The following is a 25,762-nucleotide window of genomic DNA, read 5'->3' on the forward strand; positions in this document are numbered from 1 at the left end:
TTATGCTCCAACACGCTGCTTGTATTGTATAACCCGTGTGAAAGACTTGTGCTAGCATACAATGCGTCGTCGTACGGAGTCGGGTGTGTATTACAACAAGCTAACATTGCGCGCAAGTTGCAACCTGTTGCCTATGTTTCCAGGAGCTTGTCTAAGGCCGAGATGGCCTACAGCATGATTGAGAAAGAGGCATTAGCGTGTGTGTTCGGGATAAAGAAAATGCATCAGTACCTGTTTGGCCTCAAATTTGAGCTGGAAACCGATCACAAGCCCCTCACATCTCTGTTCACTGAAAACAAGGGGATAAATACTAATGCCTCAGCCCGCATACAAAAGTGGGCACTCGCGCTATCAGCATATAACTATACCATCCGCCAAGGCCAGGCACCGAGAACTGTGCGGATACTCTCAGTCGGCGACAATTGCCCACCACGGGGGTGGAAATGACGCAGCCTGCAAACTTGTTGATGGTGGCGCAGCCCACAGACTTGTTGATGGTCATGGAAGCTTTTGAAAATGATAAATCACCTGTCACGGCCCTCCAGATTAGGACTTGGACCAGCCAAGATCCTCTGCTGTCCCTAGTAAAAAATTGTGTACTACATGGGAGCTGGGCCAGCATCCCCGTTGGAATGCAAGAGCTAATCAAGCCATTCCAGTGGCGAAAGGACAAGCTGTCCATTCAGGCAGACTGCCTGTTGTGGCTTAACTGCGTAGTGCTACCCAAAAACGGGCAGGGAGACGTTCATCTCGGATCTCCACAGCACACACCCGGGTATAGTAATGATGAAAGCGATAGCCAGATTCCACGTGTGGTGGCCCGGTATCGACTCTGACTTAGAGTCCTGAGTACGGCAATGCAGCGTGTGTGCTCAATTGAGCAACGCGCCCAGAGAGGCACCACTAAGTTTGTGGTCTTGGCCCTTCAGATCATGGTCGAGGATCCATGTCGACTATGCGGGCCAATTTCTCGGTAAAATGTTCCTGGTGGTGATGGATGCTTTTTCGAAATGGATTGAATGTGAAATGCTGTCGGGAAGCACCGCCACCACCACCCTTGAAAGCCTGAGGGCCATGTTCACCACCCACGGCCTGCCTGACATACTGGTCAGTGACAACGGGCCATGTTTCACCAGTGCCGAATTTAAAGAATTCATGACCCGCAATGGGATAAAATATGGTATCTCGGCTCCGTTTAAACCAGCCTCCAATGGGCAGGCAGAGCGGGTAGTACAAACCATCAAACAGAGCCTTAAACGAGTCACAGAAGGTTCACTCCAAACCCGCCTGTCCTGAATACTGCTCAGCTACCGCATGAGACCCCACTCGCTCACAGGGGTGCCCCGAGCTGAGCTACTCATGAAAAGGACACTTAAAACCAGACTCTCGCTGGTTCACCCCAACCTGCATGATCAGTAATATGTCCTTACTATAAGTATAAATGCACACGAAGCCCATACTTGAGAGAAGATCACTCTGTGACCAGCTACCTTTATTACCAAGACCTCAAGAGACAGACGGTGGGTAGAGCTTCCGCTTTTATACCGAAAAGTGCAGGTTCGGAATGTCTCCCACAAGTTTGCCCCCTATGGTCAGTGTTCTCAAGGTGTACAACTTAGGTCAGCTTATACATGGGTTACAATGACAGTTGAATACATCACATCACCTCCCCCCCAAAGTCTTATTTGGGATCACAGATTAAGTCTCTCTGGTGGTTTTCGCTCCCTTGTAGAGCGCCTGAGTTGGGGCTCCGGTTGTTGGGCGCTGGCCTGAGTGTCTGTTGTTTGCGGTGCCTCAGGCTTGTCCGGACTGCCCACAGTGACTGGGCTCTCCTCCACTTGGTTCCGGTGTTCGGTCACCTGTGGTGGAGTAAACTCTACGTCGTGTTCTTCCTCTGCTTCTTCTATGGGGTTGCTGAACCTACTTTTAATTTGATCCAAGTGTTTGCGGCAGATTTGTCCATTCGTAAGTTTAACTACCAGAATCCTATTCCCCTCTTTGGCAATCACAGTGCCAGCAAGCCATTTGGGCACTGCAGCGTAATTAAGGACAAAAACGGAGTCATTGACATCAATACATCACGCCCTTGCATTCCTGTCATGGTAGTCACATTGTGACTGACGCCTGCTCTCAACAATTTCTTTCATAGTCGGGTGAACCTGGTTTTGAGCGGCCTTTTTATTAGCAGCTCTGCGGGTGGAACCCCTGTGAGCAAGTGTGGTCGGGATCTATTGGCCAACAGGAGGCGTGATATGCGGCTTTGTAGGGAATCTCCTTGGATTCTGAGCATACCCTGTTTGATTATCTGCACTGCTCGTTCCGCCTGGCCGTTTGAGGCCGGCTTGAATGGTGCCGTTCTGACATGGTTGATTCCATTGCCTGCCATGAAGTCCTGGAATTCAGTGCTTGTCAAGCACGGGCCATTGTTGCTGACCAAGACGTCCGGTAGACCATGGGCGGTGAACACTGCCCGTAGACTTTCTACTGTGGCAGAGGATATGCTTGAATTTATAATGGCACACTCAATCCATTTGGAGTAGGCGTCTACTACAACCAAAAATATTTTTCCCATGAAAGGACCTGCGTAGTCCACATGGATGCGTGACCATGGCTTGGAGGGCCAGGACCAGGGGCTAAGGGGGGCTTCCCTGGGTGCGTTGCCCAGCTGAGCACACGTGTTGCACCTGCGAACACAAAATTCCAGGTCTGCATCTATCCCTGGCCAACAAACGTTTGACCTGGCAATTGCCTTCATCATGACAATGCCAAGGTGCTCATTGTGAAGTTCTCTGATAAACACCTCTCTGCCCTACTGGGGTATGACTACGCGGTTTCCCCACAATTGGCAATCGGCCTGAATTAAGAGTTCATCCTTGCGCCTATGAAATGGTTTAAACTCCTCAGTGCATGCCCCGTACGTGGCTGCCCAGTCCCCATTCAGGACACATTGATTAACCAAAGACAGTAGCGGGTCTTTATTTGTCCAGACTTTAATCTGACAGGCTGTCACAGGTGAGCTTTCGCTTTCGAAAGCTTCAACAGCCATGACCATCTCCGCATCCTGCTCAGCTGCCCCCTCAGTGGTGGCTAGTGGTAGTCTGCTGAGTGCATCGGCACAGTTTTCAGTGCCCGGTTTGTGCCGAATTGTGTAGTCATAGGCGGCTAACGTCAGTGCCCACCTCTGTATGCAGGCCGATGCTTTCACATTTATGGCCTTGTTGTCGGCCAAAAGGGACGTTCAGGGTTTGTGATCTGTCTCCAGCTCAAATTTCCTGCCAAACAGGTACTGGTGCATTTTTTTTACTGCAAAAACACATGCTCGCGCTTCCTTATCTACCATCCCGTAGCCCCTTTCTGCCCGGGACAGACTTCTGGAGGCATAAGCTACCGGCTGTAACTGACCATTGGCATTCACATGCTGCAACACACACCCGACCCAATAGGACGATGCAACGCATGTTACATGGGTTTCTTACACAGGTCATATAACAGTAACAGTTTGTTGGAGCATAACAAATTGCGTGCTCTATCAAAAGCCCTTTACTGGCTGGCCCCCCAGACCCAATCGCGACCTTTGTGTAGGAGCACATGTAGCAGCTCTAACAGTGTGCTCAATTTGGGAAGAAAGTTGCCAAAATAGTTCAGAAGTCCCAGGAACGAATACAGCTCCGTCGTGTTACGGGGTCTGGGTGCTCTCTGGATCGCTTCCGTTTTGGATGCAGTAGGTTTGATCCCGTCTGCTACTACCCTCCTCCCCAGGAATTCTACCTCTGGAGCTAAGAAGACGCACTTCGCCTTTTTCAGTCGCAGCCCTACCTGGTCCAGTCTGCGTAACACCTCCCCTAGGTTGTGGAGGTGTTCTTCAGTATCGTGACCTGTGATGAGGATGTCGTCTTGAAAAACCACCGTCCTTGGAATCGACTTGAGGAGGCTTTCCGTAGTTCGCTGAAAGATCGTGGCGGCCGAACGAATCCCGAACGGACATCTGTTATACTCAAACAACCACTTGTGTGTCGTGATGGTGGTCAGCTTATTCGACTCTCTCGCCAGCTCCTGGGTCATGTAAGCTGAGATCAGGTCCAATTTTGAGAACAGTTTGCCACCGGATAGTGTTGCAAAGAGGTCCTCTGCTCTCGCTAGCAGGTATTGATCTTGGAGTGACACCCGATGTGGCCTTGTAATCGCCACATATCCTGACCGACCCATCCGCCTTGAGCACCGGTACGATCAGGCTCACCCAGTCACTGAATTCAACTGGCGAGATGATGCCTTCCCTCAGCAGGCGGTCCAATTCGCATTCTATCTTTTCCCGCATCACGTACGGCACCGCTCTGGCCTTGTGGTATACTGGCCTGGCATCCGGGTTTATGTGAATCACTACCTTGGTCCCCATAAAAGTGCTGATGCCGGGTTGAAATAATGAGTCAAATTTGTCCAGGACCTGTGAGCATGATACTCGCTCCACAGAAGAAATTGCATTGACATCGCCCCATTTCCAGTTCATGACAGCAAGCCAACTCCTCCCCAGTAGTGTGGGACCGTCCCCAGGACAATCCAGAATGGCAACCTGTTCTCCGAATCTTTGTGGGTCACGACTACCGTGGCGCTGCCTAGCACCAGAATGATCACCTTTGTATATGTCCGTAGCTGTGCGTCAATTGGCAATAATTTTGGCCTCCTGGCCTTGGACACCCACAACCTTTCAAACTGTTTGATACTCATCAGGGACTGGCTGGCCCCTGTGTCCAGCTCCATTAATACTGGGATGCCATTGAGGAGCATTTTCATTATTATCAGTGGTGTCCTGGTATACAAACTGTATATGTGCTCCACATGAACTCGCTGAACTTCAGCTTCCAGCGATTTCCCCCAGTATTCATTTGGCCTCGTAGGGCTTACATCGGGCCCGTCCTCCTCGTACATCAACCTGGCTGCAGGCTTCCTGTACATACACGCCAAGTGACCGCTAACGTTGCAGTTTCTGCAGGCATATTGCTGATACCTGCAAGCTCTGGCTGGATGTTTGCCTCCCCACCTCCAGCATGAGCTTGAGGCCCCATTGTTGGAAACAAAAGGTCCATTACCAGTCGATCGTCTCTGACTGTCTCTGTAACTGTCCTTAAGCGCACCATTAACAGGTGTTGATGGCCCCATTACTGGCCGCATTTTCCATTGCGATGGCATGAATCGCCGTTCAGCTAGCCATTGTCTCTGTTGAATTCCCCCTTTGGGTTCGACTGCATGCTGGGGCATGTCCGATTGCCCTTGTCTGCCTAGAGAACTGTGTGCCGCATTAACAATGTTGACTCCCTGGTCGTTTACTGCATTTGAGCCAAGACTTTTGCCATAAATCATTCTGGTCTCTTCCTCCCCTGAGATAAATGTCTGGGCTATCAGAGCCACCGCTTCCAAGGTCAAGTCTTTGGTCTCAATCAGTTTCCTGAAAATCCCAGCGTGCCCGATGCCCTCAATAAAAAAGTCTCGCAGCATCTCCGCTCTGCATGCATCTGGGAACTTACATAGGCTCGCCAGTCGCCGGAGATCTGCCACGAAGTCTGGAACGCTTTGCCCTTCTCGCCGCCGGTGCGTATAAAACCGGTGTCTCGCCGGTTTACGGTGTTCTCTGATCAACTTACTGAGCTCTTCGAACGTCTTGTCCGCCGGCTTCTCTGGTGCTAGAAGGTCCTTCATCAGGGAGTACGTTCTGGATCCACAAACCGTCAGGAGATGAGCCCTGCGTTTGTCGGCCAAATCCTGCCCCAACCATTCCAGAGTGACAAAACTTTGCTGTAGTCTCTCAATAAAGTCGTCCCAATCATCACCAACACAGTAGCTCTCTTCTGTGCTGCTAGTGGCCATGCTCGCGTGGTTTAAATCCCAGTTTCTCGTTGCCAATAATATGTCCTTACTATACAGTATAAATGCACATGAGGCCCATACTTGAGAGAAGATCACTCTGTGACCAGTTACATTTATTACCAAGACTCAAGAGATAGACGGTGGGTGGAGCTTCTCCTTTTAACCGGAAAAGTGCAGGTTAGAGTGTCTCCCACAAGTTCGCTCCTTGTGGTCAGTGTTCTCAAGGTGTACAACTAGGTCAGCTTATACATGGGTTACAATGATAGTTGAATAGATGATAATCAGGTAGAGAGCAGGCGGCAGCAACAAAATGTAAATGATGGTCGCGCCACTGTGTCACGGGAAATTGATCTAATGACCCTGTGTATGTGCTAAACTATGGAACATGGTCCCAAGTGGATCGCGGGCACGATGATAGCTAAAGAAGGGAGTAGGGTGTTTGTAGTCAAACTAGACAATGGACAAATTTGCAGAAAGTACCTGGACCAAACGAGGCTGTGGTTCACAGACTGCCCTGAACAACCCACAGCAGACACCACCTTTTTCGAGCCCACAGCACACACCCAAAGGATCAACGACACCACGCCGGACCAGGAAATCGAACTTATCACGCCCAACAGCCCAGCAAGGCCAGGCTCACCTAGCAGCCCTGCAGGGCCAACAACACGCCAGCCCAGTGAGGGCACAGCCAACACACCAGAACAGACATTTGTACCGAGGTGGTCCACCAGAGAAAGAAAGGCTTCCGACCGCCTCACCCTGTAAATAGTTTTCACTTTGACTTTGGGGGGGAGTGATGTTGTGTATCTGTAAAACATGCACTCCCAGGGAGCGCATCCCCTGAAGTCCCAATGGATCCCAGCATCCCTTGGGAGCACTGTATATAAGCCGGCCCCTAAGGCCTGTTCCTCACTCTAGAGTGTCTTATTAAAGACTGAGGTCACTGTTACTTTAACCTCACTGTGTGCAGCCTCATCTGTGTTAGGAACACAATACTCCTGATGACATCCCTGCTTGTGCCCTCTGTACAATGTGGAACCAGGCTGAGTTGGTGTCCTGGAGAGTTCTCTTCTGCCATTGGAAGGGAAGAGGACCTCCCTGCATGCTGTGACTCCCTCTGTAAGCATATGGAGGGTGTCATGGGAGAGCCTGGGTGCAGCCGTGCACCTTTATACAGTGCTTGTTGGTGTTTGCAGCACTGCAATGCTGCAGAACACTGAGAGCACAAACATTAAAATTAATCTGCGCATGGTCCCTTTAAGGAAACCGGCTGATGACGCATCATCAGATGACATCATCAGACCCGATTCCTGTTAATTGGCCGGAACCTCTCAGGCGGGCTTAACAAGCCCAATCTAGGGAAGGTCGTGGGGGGAGCTGACATGGAGCAGGAGCGGGGTCGCCTTGGATGTCGCCTGCCTCTCTCCTGCCTCGGTAGGAAAAAATCGAGCCCAGAGCATGAGCTTAATTTACCGTGTGATACTTCTAGCTGTGATGTGGGAGCAGTCATAAGCCATGTAATGGATAACGGCCAAGAGAAACCAATTGCGTTCGCATCGCGAACCCTCACAAAGAGCAAAAGAAACTACGCCCAAATTGAAAAGGAAGCACACCACAGTGTTTGGAATCAAGAAATTCCAACAGTTTCTGATTGGCAGAAAGTTTGCCCTGATAACTGATCACAAACTGCTCCTAGCAAAATAGGGGTCCAAATCTGACATCCCCGCAATGACTGCATCAAGAATGCAACGTTGGGCAGTGTTGTTGTCACAATATGACTATACAACTGAATATCGCACCTCAAAGCAGAACGCAATCGCCTTGTCCAGGTTGCCACATGAGGACTCGTGTGTTGGGAGTGAAGGTGCTATTTTCATGCTAGATGCAGTTGACAAAGACTTTCCCATGAATGCAACTGAGATTGCAAATGGGACTCAAAAGGACTCAGTACTGAAAAGAGTCTGTATGAAAACACCTTGAATGGATGGACTGATCAGTGTATGGACACAGAATTGAAACCATTCCATACACGTCGTACTGAATTGACTTGTGAGCAAGGTTGTATCAAGTGGGTAAACAGTGGTGGTACCTATATCTTCGAAAGATAGAATTCTGTCCAAATTTTATACTGAACATTCAGGGATCGTCAGTATGAAATCAATTGTTTACTGGCCTGGATTGGACAGTAATCTTGAACCACTTGATCATGAACACATACATGAGTTTGACTCAGTTCAGACTTCAGTAACTGAAGTACCAGGTTCAAATAAGTCTGAGGTAGAGTTCAGAACAAAACAAAACAGCCCAAAAATATTTTCAACACCAAAACCATCTGTAAGGAGATCAGGCCCCCCCCGCCCCCTGTTATTAAACTGGACTTGTAGTTCATTTAAAAGAAAAGAAGCCTGGTGTTTTTGTTACGTGGTTCATGTAATGCTGTGAAAGGTGGGACCACAGTTTTGTTGTATTTGAGAGGAGAATACATACATTTTTTTAAGGGGGAAAGCAGTGTAATATATTATCATATGGTTTGTCACATGGTTTAGTATGAGCATGCTCAGTTTGCTGGACTAGCAACTCATCATGTCTCTGACCTTCATTTGTTCTACCCACATATATTACACCTTCCAACTCAAGCAGTAAAGGAATGACGCAAATCTGCAAAAAACATTCCTGTAAATTTTCAGTGTAGGTGTTAACCTTGGCTCAGTGGTAGCTTGCTTCTGAGTCAGAAGGTCATGGGTTTAAGGCCCACACCAGAGACTTGAGCACATAATCCAGACTGGCACTTGAATGCAGTACTGAAGGAGTGTTGCAGTGTCAGACGTGCAGTCTTTCAGATGAGTTGTTAAACCAAGACTCTGTCTGCCTCTCAGGTGAACGTAAACGATTTCATGGCTCTTGTCATGTATGAACATGCTGTTTGTAGCCACTAGATGGAGTAATTGCTGGAGGCCACTGAGCAGCATGCACACGGTGCTGCTCTGGTATAAAAGGCCAGCCATTTTGTGAGTCAGACACTTTGGGTCAAAATAAAGCAGAAGCAAGGTTGTACCTTGCTTAGTTAAACAATACTCAGTTTGAAACTTTAGTGCATACATAACAGCTCTTTGAAGAGGAGCAGGGAAGTTCTTCCAGTGTCTTGGGCAACATTTATCCCTCAATCATCATCACCAAAAATAGAAATTGCCATAATTGTTATTCATTGAACTTTGTTGTGCATAAATTGGCTGCCCCATTTGCCTACATTACAGCAGTGACTACACTTGCAAAGTACTTCTCTGGCTGTGAAGCAGTTTGAGACATCTTGAGGATGTGTTATATAATACACTTCTTTGTTTTATTAGAAGATTTTTACCTGTCTCTATTTAGTATCATCTTTTATATCCTCAGTTGGCTTTTATATCCTCCATTGCTTCTAAATTATGAAGCGAGCCTTGAGTTAACATAGAGGTATAAGAAAGAAAGACTTGCATTTATACAGCACCTTTCACGACCACCAGGTGTCTCAAAGCACTTTACAGCCAATGAAGTACTTTTGGAGTGTAGTCACTGTTGTAATGTGGTACAAATGAAAAAGACAACCTCCCTGATGGTTGAAGGGGTAAATACGTTATGTTTTATGGTCGAAAACCATACAGGCAAAAGAGTCCCGGATTCGATTCCCAGTCTGTGTTAATTTAAGTTATGTTACAAGTTTAGGGTCCTGGGTTAGGTATTCCCTCAGGTTCAGTGGTGCTAGTCACTTCCATAAGCAATATGAGCTTCCTATGTTTAGGGGCGGCCCTTAATGTATAATACCTAACTATACAATGACATAACTCCTTTGAACATCTCACCTTATTTCACCCCTCTCACCTCTCATTTAAAATTCTCATTCTCTGCCGCCCACCCAAGTATAATAAAAATGTTATCACGGACATATCCTCCCTCAGCCTCGACACCGAGTGATTTCTGATCGTCGGTGATTTCACCCTTCATCTCAATTCATTATGCACCTTCTCCTCTGAGTTCATTACCCTCCTGTCCTCCCTTAATCTCTCCCTCCATGTGAATTCCCCAACCGATATTCACGGACACCCCCTTGACCTTGCCATCCCTCGTGGCCTCGCTATTCCAACCGTGTCAATTACAGACCAGGCCGTCTCTGACCATTTCCTTGCATCGCTCTCCACCCACATCCCCCTTTCCCAATCCAAACCTACTTCCTTCTGTAGCTGCCCCTGGAAAAAACTCTCCCCAAACTCTCTTACAACTGCATCCAGAAAGACTGGATCAACTGGGCTTGTATTCACTGGAGTTCAGAAGAATGAGAGGGTATCTCATAGAAACGTTCAAAATTCTGACGGGATTGGACAGGTTAGATGTAGGAAGAATGTTCCCAATGTTGGGGAAGTCCAGAACCAGTGGTCACAGTCTAAGGATAAGGGGTAAGCCATTTAGGACCGAGATGAGGAGAAACTTCTTCACTCAGAGAATTGTGAACCTGTGGAATTCTCTACCACAGAAAGTTGTTGAGGCCAGTTTGTTAGATATATTCAAAAGGGAGTTAGATGCGGCCCTTAAGGCTAAAGGGATCAAGGGATAATGAGGTACTGAAGTTGCATGATCAGCCATGATCATATTGAATGGTGGTGCAGGCTCGAAGGGCCGAATGGCCTACTCCTGCACCTATTTTCTATGTTTCTATGTTTCTACATTTCTGCCATGATTTCTTCTTATGTGGCTCGATGTCAAATTTATCTGCTTTGTTTTATCATACTGCTGTGAAGCGCCTTGAGACGTTTTACTACGTTAAAGGCACTATATAAATAAAAGTAGCTGTTGTTGCAGTTGTTATGCAACAATAGGAGACCCATGTGATCTTAAATGGATATTCATATTTTTTGCATATGTGTCTCTCCAAACTTTCTGAAACACTTGGTAAGATGTAACCAGATGCAAACATTAAGCTACTTTTATCTCAGAGCGAGTGAGCAGGCATATCAACAGATGTGATCAAACTCAACTTAGTTCAATCTGTAACTAGATGCAAACCAATAATAATGCGAAATAATCAACTCACTGCACTTCTCCAAATCAGTGAGTTATCTTGCTTGACTTAGAACAAAATAACTCCTGACTACCTTTCTACATTCTTGTTCTAGTTTGGCTAAAACTCATCCATGCAGCTTACTGTTTTAAAACCTGACTGCTTCTGTGTCTCTGTTCCTATCTTTTATATCCCCTTGTTCAGAAGCAGAGAACAGAACCCCTGCTGGACAACCCCTGCTGAGCACCTGGAACCCGGGACCTACCAACACAATGAGTATGAGGGGTATTTTCATATCTGAGTCAAACTAATGAATTGCTTATTGTTTACTGTCTTTGGGGAAAATTAGCATTTTAGCCACTTTTTGTCTCAATGTATTTTTTTACAAACTTGTGCGATTACACTTTGTTTTAAAACACAACCCTATTTTGTTTTCTACATGACAACAGGGACTACACTTCAAAAGTACTTAATTGGCTGCAAAACACTTTGGGATGTCCTGAGGTTGTGAAAGGCGCTATATAAATGCAAGTTTGTTTCTCTTTCTTTAAATATACTTTTTTTTCTCCGAATCCTTTCTGTGAAAAAATGATCAAAGGATCCCAAAATGTGATAGCTGATCTCAGCTGGAATTGCCAGTTGAGGGGCTATAGTTGGTCATAGGGAGGGAAAATATCCTGCTCCTGATCACAGTGAAGGGACTCCTGCTGGTGAGATTCACATAAGCAGAGGGCAGTATTTCCTTGGCCTTAATTTCCTCCACTTTTGAATAGTACTGAGTATCTAGGCTCCCATGACAGCCGTGGCTCAGTGGGTCGCACTCTCGCCTCTGAGTCGGAAGGTTGTGGGTTCAAGTCCCACTCCAGGGAATTGAGCACAAATAAAAAGCTAGGGTGACACTCCCAGTGCAGTGCTGAGGGAGTGCTGCACTGTCGGAGGTGCCATCTTTCGGATGAGACATTAAACCAAGGCCCCACCTGCTCTCTCAAGTGGACATAAAAGATCCCATGGCAATATTTCGAAGAAGAGCAGGGGAGCTATCCCCGCTGTCCTGGCCAATATTTATCCCTCAATCAACATAATAAAAAAACAGATTATCTGGTCATTATCACATTGCTGGTTGTGGGAGTTTGCTGTGTGCACATTAGCTGCTGCATTTCCCACACCACAACAGTGACTACACTTCAAAAGTACTTCATTGGCTGTAAAGCGCTTTGGGACGTCCGGTGGCCGTGAAAGGCGCGACATAAATCCAAGTCTTTCTTTCGTTCTTTACTTGAAAACACCCTAGAGCTACTAGCACCAATAGGAATGTACCCCTGCAAGAATCAGTATCGTCCAGCCCTCACCTCTGGTGGATTGACATATTCTGCAACATCCCATATTTTTCTTCCCAAGGAGGAATTTGAGGTTGCAGCCCCTTTCACCTTGGTGATGACGGAGCTCTCAGGAGCATTCTCTCTTTCTTGGTATGACTTCTGGATGATGAAAACATACCTGCACCAATCAGAAACAAGAATTATTAATTCAAGAGTTAACCTCGCACACTAAGCAATACGTGTGCTAGTTATTTATTCTTTCTTTTGTGGTGGTGGCTTACAAAGCAGAGAGTCGGGATAAATGGGTCCTTTTCCGGTTGGAAATCGGTAGTTAGTGGTGTGCCACAGGGATCGGTGCTGGGACCACAACTGTTTACAATATACATAGATGACCTGGAAGAGGGGACAGAGTGTAGTGTAACAAAATTTGCAGATGACACAAAGATTAGTGGGAAAGCGGGTTGCGTAGAGGACACAGAAAGACTGCAAAGAGATTTAGATAGGTTAAGCGAATGGGCTAAGGTTTGGCAGATGGAATACAATGTCGGAAAGTGTGAGGTCATCCACCTTGGGAAAAAAAACAGTAAGAGGGAATATTATTTGAATGGGGAGAAATTACAACATGCTGCGGTGCAGAGGGACCTGGGGGTCCTTGTGCATGAATCCCAAAAAGTTAGTTTGCAGTTGCAGCAGGAAGGCGAATGGAATGTTGGCCTTCATTGCGAGAGGGATGGAGTACAAAAGCAGGGAGGTCCTTCTGCAACCATATAGGGTATTGGTGAGGCCGCACCTGGAGAACTGCATGCAGTTTTGGTCACCTTACTTAAGGAAGGATATACTAGCTTTGGAGGGGGTACAGAGACGATTCACGAGGCTGATTCCGGAGATGAGGGGGTTACCTTATGATGATAGATTGAGTAGACTGGGTCTTTACTCTTTGGAGTTCAGAAGGATGAGGGGGGATCTTATAGAAACATTTAAAATCATGAAAGGGATAGACAAGATAGAGGCAGAGAGGTTGTTTCCACTTAACCCAATACCAGCTACTATTGATGCAAGTGTGACTACCTTCAAAAGAGGCCTTTGTTCTTGTTTCACACTAAACTGACTGTCATGTCAGCATCTCTCAACCAGTAGAAAACTTGATAGCAACAGGGTGTTCACATGCCTGACACAAGACTCCCAAAGCAAGCACTCTACTCGGAGCTCTGGCATGGCAAGCGAGCCCCAGGTGGGCAGAGGAAACATTTCAAGGACACCCTCAAAGCCTCCCTGATAAAATGCAACATCCCCACCGATACCTGGAAGTCCCTGGTCAAAGACCGCCCTAGGTGGAGGAGGTGCATCCGGGAGGGCGCTGAGCACCTTGAGTCTCGTCGCCAAGAGAATGCAGAATATATTCCCTCGAGAAGCGCAGCCCCCTGATGCACTGCTCCTCAGAAAACTGCCAGATCTGTAAACTCTGTTGAAAGATTAAGGACTCCCACAAGCCCCTCTCCTTCTATTTGTCAGACAGGAAGCAAAGAGTAGAAGTAAATGGGTACTTTTCAGAATGGCAGGCAGTGACTAGTGGGGTACCGCAAGGTTCTGTGCTGGGGCCCCAGCTGTTTACACTGTACATTAATGATTTAGATGAGGGGATTAAATGTAGTATCTCCAAATTTGCGGATGACACTAAGTTGGGTGGCAGTGTGAGCTGCGAGGAGGATGCTGTGAGGCTGCAGAGCGACTTGGATAGGTTAGGTGAGTGGGCAAATGCATGGCAGATGAAGTATAATGTGGATAAATGTGAGGTTGTCCATTTGGTGGTAAAAACAGAGAGACAGACTATTATCTGAATGGTGACAGATTAGGAAAAAGGGAGGTGCAAGAGACCTGGGTGTCGTGGTACATCAGTCATTGAAGGTTGGCATGCAGGTGCAGCAGGCAGTTAAGAAAGCAAATGGCATGTTGGCCTTCATAGCAAGGGGATTTGAGTACAGGGGCAGGGAGGTGTTGCTACAGTTGTACAGGGCATTGGTGAGGCCACACCTGGAGTATTGTGTACAGTTTTGGTCTCCTAACCTGAGGAAGGACATTCTTGCTATTGAGGGAGTGCAGCGAAGGTTCACCAGACTGATTCCCAGGATGGTGGGACTGACCTATCAAGAAAGACTGGATCAACTGGGCTTGTATTCACTGGAGTTCAGAAGAATGAGAGGGGACCTCATACAAACATTTAAAATTCTGACGGGGTTAGACAGGTTAGATGCAGGAAGAATGTTCCCAATGTTGGGGAAGTCCAGAACCAGAGGTCACAGTCTAAGGATAAGGGGTAAGCCATTTAGGACCGAGATGCGGAGGAACTTCTTCACCCAGAGAGTGGTGAACCTGTGGAATTCTCTACCACAGAAAGTTGTTGAGGCCAATTCACTAAATATATTCAAAAAGGAGTTAGATGAGGTTCTTACTACTAGGGGGATCAAGGGGTATGGCGAGAAAGCAGGAATGGGGTACTGAAGTTACATGTTCAGCCATGAACTCATTGAATGGCGGTGCAGGCTAGAAGGGCCGAATGGCCTACTCCTGCACCTATTTTCTATGTTTCTATGTTTCTATTTGCACTCCCTGCAGCTGCAGCTCTGTTTGCACCATCCTCTGCTGCTTCTACTGTTCCTCCTCCTGTTGCCAAAGAGGAATTGTTCCACCCTGCGTAAACCTAAGGTCATCCAAAATTCAGCTGCCCATGTCCTAACTTGCACTCGGTCCCGCTCACCCAACACCCCTGTGCTCGCCGACCTACACTGGCTCCTGGTTAAGCAACGCCTCGATTTTACAATTCTGATCCGTTTTCAAATCCCTCCATGACCTCGCTCCTTCCTACCTCTGTAATCTGCTCCAGACCCACAATCCCCCAGGATATCTGCGCTCCTCTAATTCCGCCCTCTTGAACATCTCGGATTATAATCACTCAACCATTGGTAGCCATGCCTTCAGTTGCCTAGGCCCCAAGCTCTGGAATTCCCTCCCTAAACCTCTCCGCCTCTCTACCTATCTTTCCTCCTTCAAGACAATCCTTAAAACCTATCTCCTTGACCAAGCTTTAGGTCACCTGCCCTAATTTCTCCATATATGGCTCAGTGTCAAATTATGTTTTATAACACTCCTGTGAAGCACGTTGGGATATTTTACCACATGAAAGGCGCTATATAAATACAAGTTGTTGTTGTTGTTGTTAGAAGGACCGTCATGAAGAAAAGAGTACATTGTTAGAAGTCCCTCGGAACATTTTACAGTGACTGGAAGCACTTTGAAATTGGCTTAATAGCAAAAAATCGCTATGTAATACAACAAAAACAACTTTTATTTTTGGATGCAACTATTTGTACTAACTGAATGGCAGCCATTTCTCTGATTGAAACATAGAAACATAGAAAATAGGTGCAGGAGTAGGCCATTCGGTCCTTCGAGCCTGCACCACCATTCAATATGATCATGCTGATCATGCAACTTCAGTACCCCACTCCTGCCTTCTCTCCATACCCCCTGATCCCTTTAGCCGCAAGGGCCACATCTAACTCCCTTTTGAATATATCCAACGAACTGGATTCAGCAACTTTCTGTGGTAGAGAATTCCATAGGTTCACAATTCTCTGGGTGAAAAAGTTTCTCCTCATCTCGGTCCTAAATGGCTTACCCCTTATCCTTAGACTGCGACCCCTGGTTCTGGACTTCCCCAACATCGGGAACATTCTTCCTGCATCTAACCTGTCCAATCCTGTCAGAATTTTATATGCTTCGATGAGATCCCCTCTCATTCTTCTAAATTCCAGTGAATATAAGCCTAGTCGATCCAGTCTTTCTTCATATGTCAGTCCTGCCATCCCGGGAATCAGTCTGGTGAACCTTCGCTGCACTCCCTCAATAGCAAGAATGTCCTTCCTCAGATTAGGAGACCAAAACTGCACAGAATACTCAAGGTCTGGTCTCACCAAGGCCCTGTACAACTGCAGTAAGACCTCCCTGCTCCTATACTCAAATCCTCTCACTATGAAGGCCAACATGCCATTTGCTTTCTTTACTGCCTGCTGTACCTGCATGCCTACTTTCAATGACTGATGTACCATGACGCCCAAGTCTCGTTGCACCTCCCCTTTTACTAATCTGTCACCATTCAGATAATAATCTGCCTTCCTGTTTTTGCCACCAAAGAGGATAACCTCACATTTATCCACATTATACTGCATGTGCCATGCATTTGCCCACTCACCTAACCTGTCCAAATCACTCTGCAGCCACTTAGCATCCTCCTCACAGCTCACACTGCCACCCAGCTTAGTGTCATCTTTTCAAACTTGGAGATATTACATTCAATTCCATCGTCTAAATCATTAATTTATATTGTAAATAGCTGGGGTCCCAGCACTGAACCTTGCGGTACCCCACTAGTCACTGCCTGCCATTCTGAAAAGGACCCATTTATTCCCACTCTTTGCTTCCTGTATGCCAACCAGTTCTCTATTCACGTCAATACATAACCCCCAATACCATGTGCCTTAATTTTGCACACTAGTCTCTTGTGTGGGACCTTGTCAAAAGCCTTTTGTAAGTCCAAATACACCACATCCACTAGTTCTCCCTCATCCACTCTACTAGTTACATCCTCAAAAAATTCCAGAAGATTTGTCAAGCATGATTTCCCTTTCATAAATTCATGCTGACTTGGACTTATCCTCTCACTGCTTTCCAAATGCGCTGCTATTACATCTTTAATATTTGATTCCAGCATTTTCCCCACTACCGATGTCAGGCTGACCGGTCTATAATTCCCTGTTTTCTCTCTCCCTCCTTTTTTAAAAAGTGGGGTTACATTAGCTACCCTCCAATCCATAGGAACTGATCCAGAGTCCGTGGAATGTTGGAAAATGACCACCAATGCATCTACTATTTCTAGGGCCACTTCCTTAATTACTCTGGGATGCAGACTATCAGGCCCTCGGGATTTATCGGCCTTCAATCCCATCAATTTCCCTAACACCATTTCCTGACTAATAAGGATTTCCCTTAGTTCCCTAAGTTCCTCCTTCTCGCTAGACCCTCGGTATTTTTGGGAGGTTATTCATGTCTTCCTTAGTGAAGACAGAACCAAAGTATTTGTTCAATTTGCCTGCCATTTCCTTGTTCCCCATTATGAATTCACCTGATTCTGACTGCAAGGGATCTACATTAGTCTTCACTAATCTTTTTCTCTTCACATATCTATAGAAGCTTTTGCAGTCAGTTTTTATGTTCCCTGCAAGCTTACTCTCATACTCTATTTTCCCCCTCCTAATTAAACCTTTAGTTCTCCTCTGCTGAATTCTAAATTTCTCCCAGTCCTCAGCTTTTTCTGGCCAATTTATATGCCTCTTCCTTGGATTTAACACTATCCCTAATTTCCCTTGTTAGCCACGGTTGAGCCACCTTCCCAGTTTTATTTTTACTCCAGACAGGGATGTACAATTGTTGAAGTTCATCCATGTGATCTTTAAATGTCTGCCATTGCTTATCTACCGTCAACCCTTTATGTAGCATTCTCCAGTCTATTCTAGCCAATTCACGTCTCATACAATCGAAGTTACCTTTCCCCAAGTTCAGGACCCTAGTCTCTGAATTAACTGTGTCACTCTCCATCTTAATGAAGAATTCTACTATATTATGGTCACTGTTCCCCAAAGGGCCTCGCATGACAAGATTGCTAATTCATCCTCTCTCATTACACAAGACCCAGTCTAGGATGGCCTGCTCTCTAGTTGGTTCCTCGACATATTAGTCAAGAAAACCATCCCTTATACACTCCAGGATATCCTCCTCCACAGTATTGCTACCAGTTTGCTGATTGGTCCCCTTGGAGGATTAGCCACACCCTGAAGTTTCTCTGGAATGTGTAAATGGAACTGCGCAGCCTAACTTTGCACATTGTAACATGATACATTTTGACTTCAGAAGTCAGAGAGGACACATCCCTCCCCCAGCCAATATCCAAAGACCCTAGGGGAATCAAAGGATATGGAGATCGGGTGGGAAAGTGGAGTTGAGGTCGATGATCAGCCATGATCTTATTGAATGGTGGAGCAGGCTCGAGGGGCTGAATGGCCTACTCCTGTTCCTAATTCTTATGTAATTGAAGTTAATAGCATAGATGTATTTAACTAGGAGCTAGATAAGCACATGAGGGAGCAAGGAATAGAAGGATATGCTGGTAGGATAAGCTGAAGTGGCATTGAAGGAGGCTGGTGTGGCTCATTTGGCTGTTTCTGTGCTGTAGAGTCTATGTAATTCTATGTTACGTGAACATAATTTCTTTAACAAAACTGAATTTAAATACAATTAATAAACATGGCTGGAAATTACAAAAAAAATGTATGTTAATGTAAACACTGGGTTACAGCAGTTACCTTATGAGAATACTCGTTGCTATTCCTGCCAAAAGCTCAGTGAGTATGTGACACATGGACCACTTGGGCGGTGTACCAGAGGGCTGTGAACACCCCGGCACCATATCCCATAATGAGTCAGTCCTTCAGGAAAAGAGGGGAGAAAATCTGTAAAATTAAAAGCAAATCCTTGTGGATTCTCGCAATGAATCCAGTGCATTTTGTTTTCGGGGAAGCTTTGTTCTTACATAGCATTAGAGATGGATGGGCATCCATGGAGACAACTGGAGATTGGATCTTCCCATTCCCCAAAGAAGAAGTTAATGTTGGAGCTTGCGGTAAGGAAAAAACAGGGTAGGTGGGGGGAGGGGCATACAGAGAGGTAATAGTATTGGTGACATTGAACAGTTGCCCAGAACAGTTGGATACAGGCACTACAGACAGGCACTCCTGTTCATTATCTCTGTTCTATAACCTCCCTATCTCCCGAGATGTCTGCACGCCTCTAATTCTGCCTTCTTGAGCATCCCTGATTATAATCGATCAGCCATTGGTGATCGTGCCTTCTGTTGCCTGGGCCCAAGCTCTGAAACACTCTCCATAAACCTCACCGCCTCTCTACCTCTCTTTCCTCCTTCAAGATGCTCCTTAAAACCTACCTCTTTGACCAAGCTTTTGATCACCTGCCTTAATTTTTAGTTATACAGCTCGATGTAAATTTTTTAAAATCTCATAATACTCTTGTGAAGCACCTTGAGATGCTTCACTATATTAAAGGCGCTACGTCAATACACGTTGTTGTTATAGTAGGGTGGCAGAGGCAGAGAAAAGGATGACTCCACAAATGAGTTACTCCCACAATTCATTCAGGCTTATACTTTCAGCTGGCTCATAAGCTCCATCCACATCATCACAGCCAGCGAACGGCAGCACGAGAGGTCAAGATAGCAAGAGAAAAATATCTTTTAATGCCGAATTTTAAAACTAGCCATACTTCACAAAGCAATGCACTGTACTTTAGACATGCCGAGCCAGGGTTACTCTGGGTTAAATAGGGCAAGCAGCGGGCAGATTTGGGGTTTGCCGGCGTTAGCCATTCTAACCAAGTCTAGCCCGTGTTAGACATAAACATGCACCTTAATGTGAACTCATAGCAACAATCTTAATGAAAATATAAACAGACGGGGCTAACTCGGGTTAGATTGGGTCAGTCCCTCTCTTGTGGTCGCAGGCAGAAACAGAGTCTCAATAAAGGTGGATACAGAGAGGATGTTTCCACTAATAGGGGAGACTAGAACTAGGGGGCATAATCTTAGAATAAAGGGCCGCCCATTTAAAATTGAGATGAGGAGGAATTTCTTCTCTCAGAGGGTTGTAAATCTGTGGCATTCGCTGCCTCAGAGAGCTGTGGAAGCTGGGACATTGAATACATTTAAGACAGAAATAGACAGTTTCTTAACCGATAAGGGAATAAGGGGTTATGGGGAGCGGGCAGGGAAGTGGAGCTGAGTCCATGATCAGATCAGCCATGATCGTATTAAATGGCGGAGCAGGCTCGAGGAGCTGTATGGCCTCTTCCTGCTCCTATTTCTTATGTTCTTATGTTCATATCAGCAGGAATTTTCTCCAGATCTTTGGGAATATTTCACAGGGTGATTTTTTTTCCCTCACGGGAGCACACGTGATGAATTAAAAACAACCAAACTGCCGCTTCGTTAGATTTAGGAAACATTCCGATGAAACCCAGATATTTATTTATTTTGAACTGCAACCTCTACAACAAGCCATGAAACTTGCACCCACAGTCCAGAGAGCCGACTCCTGGCGCCCTGGAGTTGAATGAAGCCCCAGCGACCCTCCTCCTGAATATTCAACTGGAGCAAAATTCAGTATTGATAAAATCTGTTAACGTTCAACATCAGACTTTACTGCGAGGGCTGAGGGTCGGAAATGATTCAGTAACAAGCTGAAAACAGTTCAAGTTTGAGCAAAGTTATATTGAAAGCACAGCTTTATAAATGAGTTTACTCCACAGACACTCAATTCCGACCTGTCAGAAAATCAAATCAAAAGCAAAATACTGCGGATGCTGGAATCTGAAATATAAACAGAGAATGCTGGAAATCTCAGCAGGTCAGGCAGCATCTGTGGAGAGAGAAAGAGAGTTAACCCTTCGTCAGAAAATCAAATCCTTGGATGCAAAAATAAACCGTGTCATATTTTAATTAATTTATTCGATTCAAACTTGATGACAACCGCCTAAACTCTCGGACGTACTTACACGGCGAAGTACAGTATGATCACAAGTTGAATAACTCTGTAGATAATTCCTAAAGTTCGGTTTTTTACCACCACGACTTTGGGAGTTTCGTAATCCCAAAATTCTTCCCAGTACAGAGCGAACGTTTCCCTGTAGCCCATGTCTTTAAATCCTGCTGAAATCTGGATTGAGTCCTCTTTGGCTCCGGCGAGATCTTCAGCCTGTCAGGATGTATCTTTCTATCTCACCCCCAGCGCTGTCCGTCCTCTTTAGTTTGATGGTTGGCTGACTTCAAACATCCCCGGCTCCCTTCTCAATCTCCTCCCACCACCTCCTCCCCACCACAATCACAGCAGAAACAGCGACACCCGCAGTATTCAAGCTTTCCGTTTCAAAAAGTTTCATACGATCACAAGAAAGATACCCATAAGATGATTGAGCCCCCAGTTTCCATTAAGATCCCGAAGTCTCCCCAGTCTAATTGTTTCTTAAGTAATTCCAGTTTTTTTTATGCCTATATTAGCCCATTGCAGGAGTTGACCATTCTTTGGGCAGAATACTTTCTCAAACCAGGCTTAATTTGCCTTTTACAAGTTTGAACTTGTTTTCCTACCTCCTCCGGCAATTTAGTTGGAAGTGATGAGTTGAATCTATTTTAACCACACCAATTACAGTCTTTAATACCTCGATGAGGTCATCTCTTCACCACATGGATTTGCAAAAAATTACGATGAATGTACGGCACAGATCAGGTCTTTCCTCCCAACGTGTCCATATTATGCTCCACACCAGCCCCCTCCCACTCTACTTCATCTAACCCCATCAGTATATCCTCTATTCCTTTCTCCCTCATGTACTTATCTCACTCCTCCTTAATGGCACGTGTGCTATTCACCTCAACCCCTATAAGAACATAAGAATTAGGAACAGGAGTAGGCCATCTAGCCTCTCGAGCCTGCTCCGCCATTCAACAAGATCATGGCTGATCTGGCCATGGACTCAGCTCCACTTACCCGCCCGCTCCCCGCAATCCTTAATTTCCTTATTGGTTAAAAATCTATCTATCTGTGACTTGAATACATTCAATGAGCTAGCCTCAACTGCTTCCTTGGGCAGAGAATTCCACAGATTCACAACCCTCTGGGAGAAGAAATTCCTTCACAACTCGGTTTTAAATTGGCTCCCCCGTATTCTGAGGTTGTGCCCCCTAGTTCTAGTCTCCCCGACCAGTGGAAACAACCTCTCTGCCTCTATCTTGTTTATCCCTTTCATTATTTTAAATGTTTCTATAAGATACCCCCTCATCCTTCTGAACTCCAACGAGTAAAGACCCACTCTACTCAATTTATCATCATAAGGTAACCCCCTCATCTCCGGAATCAGCCTCGTGAATCATCTCTGTACCCTCTCCAAAGCTAGTATATCCTTCCTTAAGTAAGGTGACCAAAACTGCATGCAGTACTCCAGGTGCGGCCTCACCAGTACCCTATACAGTTGCAGAAGGACCTCCCTGCTTTTGTACTCCATCCCTCTCGCAATGAAGGCCAACACTCCATTCGCCTTCCTGATTACCTGCTGCACCTGTAAACTAACCTTTTGGGATTCATGCATAAGGACCCCCAGGTCCCTCTGCACCGCAGCATGTTGTAATTTCTCCCCATTCAAATAATATTCCCTTTTACTATTTTTTTTCCCAAGGTGGATGACCTCACACTTTCCGACATTGTATTCCATCTGCCAAACCTTAGCCCATTCGCTTAACCTATCTAAATCTCTTTGCAGCCTTTCTGTGTCCTCTACACAACCCGCTTTCCCAATAATCTTTGTGTCATCTGCAAATTTTGTTACACTACACTCTGTCCCCTCTTCCAGGTCATCTATGTATATTGTAAACATTTGTGGTCCCAGCACCAATCCCTGTGGACACCACTAACCACCGATTTCCAACCCGAAAAGGACCCATTTATCCCGACTCTCTGCTTTCTGTTCACCAGCCAATTCTCTATCCATGCTAATACATTTCCTCTGACTCCGCGTACCCTTATCTTCTGCAGTAACCTTTTGTGTGGCACCTTATCGAATGCCTTTTGAAAATCTAAATACACCACATCCATCGGTACACCTCTATCCACCATGCTCGTTATATCCTCAAAGAATTCCAGTAAATTAGTTAAACATGATTTCCCCTTCATGAATCCATGCTGCGTCTGCTTGATTGCACTATTCCTATCTAGATGTCCCGCTATTTCTTCCTTAATGATAGTTTCAAGCATTTTCCCCACTACAGATGTTAAACTAACCGGCCTATAGTTACCTGCTTTTTGTCTGCCCCTTTTTTAAACAGAGGCATTACATTAGCTGTTTTCCAATCCGCTGGTACCTCCCCAGAGTCCAGAGACTTTTGGTAGATTATAACGAATGCATCTGCTATAACTTCCACCATCTCTTTTAATACCCTGGGATGCATTTCATCAGGAGCAGGGGACTTGTCTACCTTGAGTCCCATTAGCCTGTCCGGCACTACCCCCCTAATGATAATGATTGTCTCAAGGTCCTCCCTTCCCACATTCCTGTGACCAGCAATTTTTGGCATGGTTTTTGTGTCTTCCACTGTGAAGACTGAAGCAAAATAATTGTTTCAGGTCTTAGCCATTTCCACATTTCCCATTATTAAATCCCCCTTCTCATCTTCTAAGGGACCAACATTTACTTTAGTCACTCTTTTCCGTTTTATATATCTGTAAAAGCTTTTACTATCCGTTTTTATGTTTTGCGCAAGTTTACCTTCGTAATCTATCTTTCCTTTCTTTATTGCTTTCTTAGTCATTCTTTGGTGTTGTTTAAAATTTTCCCAATCTTCTATTTTCCCACTAACCTTGGCCACCTTATACGCATTGGTTTTTAATTTGATACTCTTTATTTCCTTGGTTATCCACGGCTGGTTATCCCTTCTCTTACCGCCCTTCTTTTTCACTGGAATATATTTTTGTTGAGCACTATGAAAGAGCTCCTTAAAAGTCCTCCACTGTTCCTCAATTGATCACGTGAAGGGTAAATGACGACAAGGACTGGTTGGGTCGCATGGTCTGTTCCCAACTTCTACGTGTTAATTCTACCTGAGTTATCATAATTTAGGGATGGCATCTTACTCATGTCTTCCCCAGTGTATTCTTGGCAAGAAGATCAGTTCCATCAAGCCTGCCCTAACCATTTCATGGTACAATCTTGCACACCATTCACCCACCCCTAGCAACGCTATCTGCTGAGGGAGGCAAAACATTTTTTTTTAAATTGTGGACGATTCAGAAAAACTTTAGAAAATTCCTCTCCAACTCCCGAAGACAATCAAGCGAACTCCAGGTGGCCAGAGTTGCCAATGGCTCATCACAGTTACAACTAACCAGTAACTTACTCCCAAATAGCAGAGATGTCCTCCTCTCTCAGGAAATTGTCAAGTTCCCTGTTAAATTACTGTAAGGCAGTCTAAAGGTTCATTGAAGTCAGTTTTTATTGTTGATTTTAAAAATATGGCTGAATGGGTGTTTTTCAGATTCTATTTGTAGCATCAAAAACTTGGATACAATCAGGGAGAGAAAATTGACCTTATAAAATCTGGGTAAATTTGAAGAAAATCAGTAAAGATCATTGGTGGTGAAGCGATTTAGGTCATCTTAAGGCTGAGAAAGACTTGCATTTCTCTAGCACATTTCACAACCTCTGAACGTCCCAATGTGCTTTACAGTCAATGAAGTACTTTTGAAGTGTAGTCACTGTTGTAATGTAGGAAACAGGGCAGCCGATTTGTGCACAGCAAGCTCCCACAAACAGCAATGAGATAATGTCCAGAGAATCTGTTTTAGTGATGTTGGTTGAGGGATCAATATTGTCCAGGACATTGTAGAGAACTCCCCTGCTCTTCTTCAAAATAGTGCCATGGGGTCTTTGACATCCAACCAAGAGGGCCGATGGAACCTCGGTTTAACGTCTCATCCGAAAAACAGCACCTCAGGCAGTGCAGCACTCCCTCAACACTGCAATGGAGTGTCAACCTAGATTTTTTGCTGGTCTCCGGAGCAGGACTTGAACCCACAACCTTCTGACTGAAAGATTCCCAAAGGTCGATATGAATGCAAGTTATTTTATTTATACAAAGCACAAAATCTGGAGTGAACTGGATGCTCTCCAATCTTTATTTACATAGATCAAAGAATGTTACAGCAAAGAAACATTCTATTCTGTCCATCAAACCTGTGTCGGTGTTTTACTCCCCATGAAGCATTCAGTCTAACCCCACTCTCCTGTTTGCTCCTCTTCCTCCTTACAAAGCAATTCTCTCTCAAGAGTTTAAATGAACCAACTGTTTGGAACTCTGAAGATCCCAGGTTCAATGCTCAATACATAATTCCTTTATGATTCTGTGCTTTCAGGAGAGATGGTGTGGAGTGAGGAAAATTGAAAACAAATGAACAAAAACTGGATAATCAAGTGTTTAGAGCAATAAATATAATTCCTACTTCAATGCAGACTTTCCTGGTGGCTGTTAAAGCATCTATAAAATAGAGTTTTCAGAGTGTCCCCAACTCCTGGCACATGATCCACTCCCATCCTGAATCCAATGGGTTCAAGCTTGTCACATGCATTGCAAAACCGAGCTAGCCGCATGTCAGATGTTTTCCTATTCTAACATTCACACGTAAATATCACACTTGCCCGAATCTTCCCAGCGACAACACCGATTCTAGGAAATTGCACAGATATGATCTCAGATCCTTTTCACTCAGTAATGCAGGAACTTTCTGGCAATGGAATGCACTTAGCTTAGCACTGCAGTAATTAAATTCAGAAACGCTCCATAATTGAATTCCTTCAAAATCCCTGGGCAGAACAATTTCCTGCT

At 45.4% G+C, this 25,762-nt stretch overlaps 1 protein-coding gene across 1 annotated transcript in view; it reads right to left on the reverse strand.

The window, feature by feature from the left end:
- Positions 1–21,026, reverse strand: part of p2rx2 (purinergic receptor P2X, ligand-gated ion channel, 2) — a 99,138-nt gene extending 78,112 nt beyond the window's left edge. Inside the window, exons 1-2 of the mRNA XM_070886376.1 lie at positions 20,887–21,026; positions 12,241–12,388 (exon numbers count right to left, since the gene is read on the reverse strand). Of these exons, the coding sequence (XP_070742477.1) occupies positions 12,241–12,388; positions 20,887–21,026 (288 nt within the window). The remainder of the gene's footprint in view (positions 1–12,240; positions 12,389–20,886) is intronic.
- Between the last annotated feature and the right edge of the window lie 4,736 nt (positions 21,027–25,762).

Source organism: Pristiophorus japonicus, chromosome 8 (genome assembly GCF_044704955.1).
Source record: "Pristiophorus japonicus isolate sPriJap1 chromosome 8, sPriJap1.hap1, whole genome shotgun sequence".
Lineage (NCBI taxonomy): Eukaryota > Metazoa > Chordata > Chondrichthyes > Pristiophoridae > Pristiophorus > Pristiophorus japonicus.